The 7,474-nt window shown below is 54.2% G+C and overlaps 1 protein-coding gene across 1 annotated transcript; it reads right to left on the reverse strand.

The window, feature by feature from the left end:
* Window positions 1–395: 395 nt before the first annotated feature.
* On the reverse strand, window positions 396–7,086 carry LOC124668166 (probable inactive receptor kinase At2g26730). The gene is made up of 2 exons (XM_047205352.1): window positions 5,715–7,086; window positions 396–1,054 (listed from the first exon to the last, which is right to left on the reverse strand). Exons 1-2 carry the CDS (start codon window positions 7,084–7,086, stop codon window positions 396–398), a joined length of 2,031 nt encoding a protein of 676 aa, XP_047061308.1.
* Between the last annotated feature and the right edge of the window lie 388 nt (window positions 7,087–7,474).

Here is a 7,474-nt window from a genome sequence, read left to right on the forward strand (position 1 = left end):
TCACCTCGGCGTCGTGTAGGCCAAAAGAGATACAAATATGCTACATGTAACGTCGACCAGCGAGCTGCAAATACCATTGTATTGAAGCTCGCACTGTAAATTGATTGTTTTGGGGGGAGTTTCTTTGCTCCCGGCACAACATGATAATACCCATTCCAGAACAAATGGAAGGATGGGAGAACATCAGTAAGAAAAGGGCACAGACTAGAAGGAAAAAAAGGCAGAGAAAACAATACATTTACCTGCAAGAATGAAGCCTGTGAGAGGGAGGGGAAAATACAATTCATCCGACAAAACAATGGCAAAAAGGAAAAGAAAGGCAAAAAAAAAATTAGGCAAAGAACAGACATACGGGCACCACGGAACTATGCAATGTAATCTTTACCCTGCCGGCGTCACGGCGTCGGGACGGCCGGAGGCGTACCTCTTGACCGCTCCTCCTCCGAAGTTCCCCCACGAGCGCTCTCCTCGGTTGTCGTCTGGCCGTGGCCGCTGCCGATCTCCTCGATCATCCTGACAACGTCGGGGGCGTCCGGCCGCGCGTCCGGCACGGTGGCCACGCACGCCATGGCCACCTGCAGCAGCGCCACCATCTCCTCCTCGGCGCTGGCGCCGAGCCGCACCAGCTCGACGTCGAATACCTCGGCGGTCCACTCCTCGCGCACCACGGACTGCACCCACCGCGGGAGGTCCAGCGTGCCGTCGCCCTCGAGGGAGGCGTGCGTCGGGGACTTGCCGGTGAGGAGCTCCAGCAGGAGCACGCCCAGGGAGTACACGTCGGCCTTGAACGTGGGCCGGCGCGAGTCCACCATCTCTGGCGCGCGGTAGCCACCCGACCCGACGCGGGTGGTCGTGGAGGCGAAGATCGGGTGGAGGCAGAAGTCGGACAGCGCGGCGGCGTCGTAGTCCGGCCGGAGGAGCACGTTGGAGGACTTGACGTTGCCGTGCGCGAGGTTGTGCGCGGAGTGCAGGTGAGCGAGCCCGCGAGAGGCCGACAGCGCCGACCGCATGCGGGCGTCCCAGTCCATCGGTGTCCGGCCGGAACCCCGGCTCCCTGCATGCAAATTCCCCGGTGAGAAATCTTTGACAGTGACACTAGCAAACATGCAACGTAGTATTACTTACTCCGTATTAAAAATGCAAGAATCATCACGCCATATCATGGTGTATAAAACTTGAACTAGCAACCTAAACTAATGCTTCTATATAATTGCTGCTAATCTAAAGAAATCTACAACATCACAATCATGCAAGATCAAAGAATCATTCGTCTTTGTTTTATAAAAAGGGAACATTCAGAAAGACGACTCAATCATCTTGAAGCAATGCTTCTATATATTTGTTTTAAAGAAATGCTTCTACAGTATATATTTGCTGCCAATCTAAAGAAACATACAGCGTCACAATCATGCAAGATCAAAGAATCATTCATCTTTCTTTTATAAAAGTGGAACATTCGGAAGAAAGAAGACTCAATCATCTGGAACAGCTCCATAATGAGGTTGGTCACTGTCTTCCGAATTGACGACGCACAGTTGTACACAGAAGTATTTTTCAAGCAAAATGTGGCAACTTGCATAGGGAGAACTTATTGCAGGCTGCAACTTATTTTAAGAGGACGACACATCTCCGTTGGTCAAGCACGGTTGGACAGCAACAGCACGCACCAAAGCAATCAATCAGTTGCCATAGTAGGTTAATCAAGTAGTAGGACCCAAATTAAGTTCATGAGAGACTACTCCTAAGTCCTAAATACCAATAGAGCATAGTACGACAAGTACATATATTTATTAGGGAACTAAATAAGCGTATCTTGTGGATATATCGTAGTAGTAGAATAGTAGTACTAATACTTGACAGACACACCGGATTAGTAGATAAGAAACATCGTTACTGATCATAGTACTCAGTTGCTTCATTTGAGAAAATAGAACCGAACAATGCTGTCGACATGCAGTAGGTTCATGTTAGCAGACGAACAGAACTGTTGAGCAAGGGAGCACGTATAACCATTTTCTATGAGGAGTGTCCTAATGCGAGATTGTGTTGTTTGGCAAGTAGCGGAGATCAATGATCAGCGGTGCGTTTCTGCTAAGCTGGCATGCGGTGTCAGATAGTAGTACACATATGTGGATGGCAGCTTGACTGACTGGTGCCATGTACCCATATATATTTGCTAGAGCTGGTGGAGACCAGCCAAGGACTTGCAGATTTGCCACTTGGCGCGGCTGGAAATGAGGTAAGTCAAAACCTCATTCTATCGAAATTGACATTTGGGAACATTCGTGACACTCAAAGTCAAAACCTCATTCTATTGAAATTTGACCTTTGCGAACGCTTTCGAGATTCTAAATTTAAGAGTGGACATCAAGTTTGCTGCAGCAGCTTCTAGGGCTATAAACAAGGGAGGAGGCACATGTGCAGTGTAAAATGGTAGCAAGTGCTGATTTATGGTGCGCCATGATGGACAACGTGCAACAACCTGACTGTTCATTCGTCTCTCATCATCATCAGTCCCTTTCGTGGCGGTTGATGCTTTGATCGCAAGCAATTAAGATGGCCGCGAGGGACGACGAGGCACAGACACGGCGTGAATGCCTGCCGTCTTGCTCCAGCGGCATGCACATCAGCTGCCTGAACTACACCGTCTACCGTGACGGCGCCATGAGTGAGCTTGGGCAAGAGCCCTTTTGGGCAGGAACCGGATCATGGCGACGCGAGCTGGACCGCCCCACTTAAGAATGGGAATTGGTTCCCGTTTATCCATTGGTTAGGTTAACCTAACCTAAAAAAGAGCCCAATGGGCCGGATGGTTAACCTTAAAAAGCTACAGGTTATTTAGGTTCGATCCTGTTTTACCAAAGGTTACCCGTCACTCCTACGAGGCGGACGAAAGCGACGCCCCGCGCCAGCTTGCCCGCTGATGCCGGCCAGCTCGCCCTCGCGCTCGTCGGCTGATGCTCGGCCAGCTCGCCGCGCCCCCGCGCTCGCCGGCAGATGCTCGACCAGTTCGCCCCGCTCGCCAGCTGATGCTCGACCAGCTCGCCGCGCCACCTTGCTCGCCGGCTGGTGCTCGGCCAGCTCGCCGTGACTCCCGCTCACCCGCTAATGCTCGATTGCTTGACCAGCTGGCCGCGTCCCCACGCTCGCCGGCTGATGCTCGGCCAGCTCGCCGCACCCTGCGCTTGCCGACTCATACGAGTGACAACAAAAGCTAAGAGCCTAGGAGACATGCGTGCTAGCTCAGTTAGCACTTGCACGTGTGTCCGCTGCTGTTGAATTGGCAAAATAGTACTGTAACATGTCTTGCAATGAAAGTTAGGCAGTTAGATATGATTTTTTTGACCGACTATTCAAGGTAGCAAGTCGAAGTTTATGAGTATTAAACATTTTGTATAATGCATTCTCATTTACCAACGATTTGTGCCATTCTACTGTTGCACAATGTTTAAAATGGTTTGAACCTTAATAACCAATGGTTAACCATTTAAATCGTATTAACCTAATGGTTAACCTTATTAACCTTTTAAACAAAACGGTTAAATAGGTTCGAATCCGAAAAATAAATGGTTAACCAAGTCCCATCTTGAGCCCCACTCACCCGCACGCAGCTCCAAGAGGCAGTTAGCCAGCCTTGCCTCAATCTTGCATGTTGCCAGGAAGTAGGATACTTACACTATGCAAGTAAAAAAGAAAAGAGAGGATACTACTGTACTCATGGCGCCGAGTATGTATGAATAGCAGGCTACGATAAATTCATTTTTAATAGTAGGCGCATATGCTCCCCCTGACGAAAAGAAATAACATATTCTAAATGTGTATTTGTTTTTTTAAAAAAATCCCAACCACACATTCACATTCTAAATGCGCACATAAAATTTCAGGAAAATCGACAAGTTTATGCTCTATATAAAAACACAAAAAGAAGTCTCGTGCAAACCCTTATGTTAGCACCAATTTTTGTCTTCTCCATATAGGCCACAAAAGAGCCGGTTTTACGGAACCAGCTTGGCGCACATGCACTTCACGAAGATGTCCACGCCGACATATCGTTTCAGAATTTAAAAAAATTTAAGATACATATAAGAATGAAGAGAGCATTTAAAATTTGAAAACACGTATAAATTACATTTTACAAAATGTAGCATATGCAGGTGCTGTGGTATGCGCACTCGTACTAGCTTGATTGTGCGTTCGTGGGAGGTGCCATGCCACAGTATTGACTTTGGTTGATGCGGGGGCGTGGGGCAACACTTGGGTCTCGGCACATGGCAGGATTTTACACTGAGTCACTCACTCGCACGCTCAGGCCTTGTTTACTTCTCTTGTATTTTCACCCCCAACAGTTTGGGGATGGGAGGGGATTTGGTGTTCACCCAATCCCCTACCATCCCCTCAAATACCCCTCCCCAAAAATACACTAGTCTGAGGTAGAGTTTTAAATCTAGGCAAAAATGAGGGGAATTGTGGGGATATGTGGGGATTATCCTCCCCAAACCTGGAGAAGTAAACATGCTACTTGGGAGATTTCGGGATTGGGGATAATCCCCTCCGATCCCCTAAAATACTCTAGAAGTAAACAAGGCCTCAGGCCAGCAGGCGGTGCGCGGCTGTACCTGTGCACCTCATTTGCGGCGTTGGTGGGAGCATTTGCGCGCCGCTTTTACGCGGAGCAGTGCACGCGGGTACACACTAGTAGCATTGGACATTTCCCCTTTCAAAACTGTGAGAGGGGCCCCCAATGGAGTATTCTCTCGTCACTCTCACTACCGATACCAAATGCAGCACAGTGGTGTGTGATAATGGCGGATATGGCGCCAAGGAGTACAGAAACACCACCCGAGACTTTTGTTCGCGCCACTACTTGCATATTCATCAATGTACTACCCTCAGTCTTCCAGACGCCCTTGGAACTGGGGGAAAAAATATGCAATCCACGATGCCGCTCAAGCCATGGCACGCACAGAGCCAGCGTGGGCAGCGAGGACCATCGTCGCTTTACAGCGAGAACCTCGCAGCAATCGCACCCGTCCCGACCACCACACTTGGCGCATCAGATAACAAAAGCGAAAAGGCCTCGCCAGAAAACAATGATAATACAGCAAAAGAAACAGCAGCGCCCGCGGAAAAGAAAAAGAGAGAGCAGGGGAAAAGCGCGCGAGAGAACGAGAACCACCGGCCCCGCCATTTTTTTTTGCAAAGAAAAAAAAATGAAAACCACCGCCCGCCGTGAGTCCACATCATCACCTAGTATGCCGGCCGTCACATCGAATTCTTTCCTTTTCCGCGATGGGGAAAGGAATTTCGGGGAGTTAATCATCGCCGCGCATCTGCCATTCTATCTACACCAACTTCCTGATTGCAATCCACCATCAATGCCGTGACAATTCCGGCAGAATCTGCACGGCACGGCGGTTACTCATGGTCATGGATGGATTTCTAGCGCTATGTCGGCGTGAATTTCGGAATGCGGCCGAGGTTCGACGATCCCGAGGATGGCTGACAATGCCTACCCTATTCTTCGGTTAGTCGTCAACGCCGCAATTCGGGGAGGTCGAATCCCAGCCAGGAAGCAACTGGCGAGCATTGAACAAGTAATGCAGCGAGTGCGACGGAGAAGGCGACGGCGACGGAGACAATCTCTCTACGGTCGACAGCGGCGGCGTGACAAGGAAAGAACCAGCGAAAGAAAAATGGCGGAGACGCTGACGCACCGTGGAGCATGGCGGAGAGGCTGCCGTTGGGGAGGTAGTCGTAGACGAGCAGCTTCTCGTCCTTGGAGAAGTAGTATGCGCGGACGGGGAGCAGGTTGCGGTGCTCCACCCGGCCCAGCGCCTCCATGTGCGCGTCGAACTCGCGCCGCGCCACCGCCACGTCCTTGAGCCGCTTCACCACCACCGTCGTCCCCTCCTCCAGCACCGCCTTGTACGACGTCCCCACGCTGCCCTTCCCCAGCACCTCCGCCGACGCGCGGAGCAGGTCCTCCAGGTCGAAGCTGTAGCCCGCGCCCTTCCCCAGGAACACCAGCCGGCTCGCCTCCCCGGTGCCGGCGCCCGCGGCCACGGCCGCGGCGGCCGCCGACCCGGACGTGCCGGTGCCGCCGCCGCCTCCCATGTCGTCCTTGGACGAGGACGTCGTCATGCCGGTCTCGGGAGGGGCCACGCCTCGCGTCTGCCCCGCCGCCGCCGCCGCCTTCGGTCCTTCGCGGGCGCCGCTCTGCTGCCGGGATTTCTTCGCGCAGAAGACGATGAGGGCCAGCAGGAGCAGCGCCGCCAGCACGGCGCCCACCACGATGCCGGCGATTGCCAAACCGGAGAGCTTTTTCTTGCCGGACGCCGCCCCGGGCACGTCGCTGGGGCTCATCCCGGGCGCCGGCGACGGGGAGGGGAAGAAGGGGCTGCATGCCGGCAGCGGGCTGCCGCACAGCTGGAGGTTCCCCGCGAAGGCGTCCTCCGGGAACCGCGCCAGGCTCTGCGGGATGGACCCGTTGAGCGCGTTGTCGGAGACGTTGAAGGCGGCGAGGCCCGGGATGCTGATGCTGGGGATCTTGCCGGACAGGCGGTTGCCCTCCAGCCGCAGGGACCGCAGCGAGGTGAGGTTGTTGAGCGCGAACGGGATGGGGCCCGACAGGTTGTTGTGGGCGAGGACCAGCCGCTCCAGCGCGCCCAGCCGGCCGACCCCCGCGGGTATGGCGCCGGAGAGGGCGTTGTTCTGCAGGAAGACGGCGCGGAGCGCGGAGAGCTGGAGCAGGTCGTCGGGGATGGTTCCAGTGATGCGGTTGGACCGGAGGGAAAGCACCTGCAGGTTCGGGAGCCGGCCGATGGTCGCCGGCGGGATGGCGCCCAGGAGCCCGATCCCCGGGAGGCGGAGCGCCACCACGGTGGAGCCCGCGGCGTCGCAGGTGACCCCGACCCACCGGCAGGCCGGCGTGGAGGTGTTCCACCCGAGCTTCCGCTCGTGCGGCGTCGCCGTCAGGAACGCCAGCAGCGCCGACCGCTCGCTCGCAGGCGGCTCCGCGGACGCGAGGAGCGCGAGCGACGCGGCGAGCGCAAGCAGCAGCGCCGCCGCGGACGCGGCGACGGACATTGCTACTGGCGGTCGTGGGAGCGCCTACGCGCAAGGCATTGGGGATGGCAGGAAGAGGAAGGTGGGAGCAAGCTCGGTAGCTGAATGAAGCTTGCTGTGTGTGGGTTGTTCGCTTGCTAGGGGCTGGGAAAATTTGGGAGGAAGAAGTGGGAATGTGCGCGTGGGGAGTGTTTTTATGTGGGTTGGTGACTGACTGGTGAGTATGTAGGACGACGGTAGAGCAGCTGGCATGGACACTCTGGGCACTGAGTCGACACAGCCACAGTGGGCGCGTCCGTGACGGTTCTCGGGGTGTGCCGCGCTGCCTAGTGATCTGTGGATGCCGCGTCTCCGTGCCATGTGTCTCAAGATGGGACTTGGTTAACCATTTATTTTTCGGATTCGAACC

The sequence above is a fragment of the Lolium rigidum genome, chromosome 6, assembly GCF_022539505.1.
Source record: "Lolium rigidum isolate FL_2022 chromosome 6, APGP_CSIRO_Lrig_0.1, whole genome shotgun sequence".
Classification (NCBI taxonomy): domain Eukaryota; kingdom Viridiplantae; phylum Streptophyta; class Magnoliopsida; order Poales; family Poaceae; genus Lolium; species Lolium rigidum.

Bases quoted from the DNA above. Each gene is read 5' to 3' on its own strand.
- LOC124668166 (XM_047205352.1), bottom strand. From the start codon at position 7,086: ATGTCCGTCGCCGCGTCCGCGGCGGCGCTGCTGCTTGCGCTCGCCGCG. The intron at 1,055-5,714 runs GTGCGTCAGCGT...ATTTGCATGCAG, and splicing joins CCTCTCCGCCATGCTCCACG to GGAGCCGGGGTTCCGGCCGG.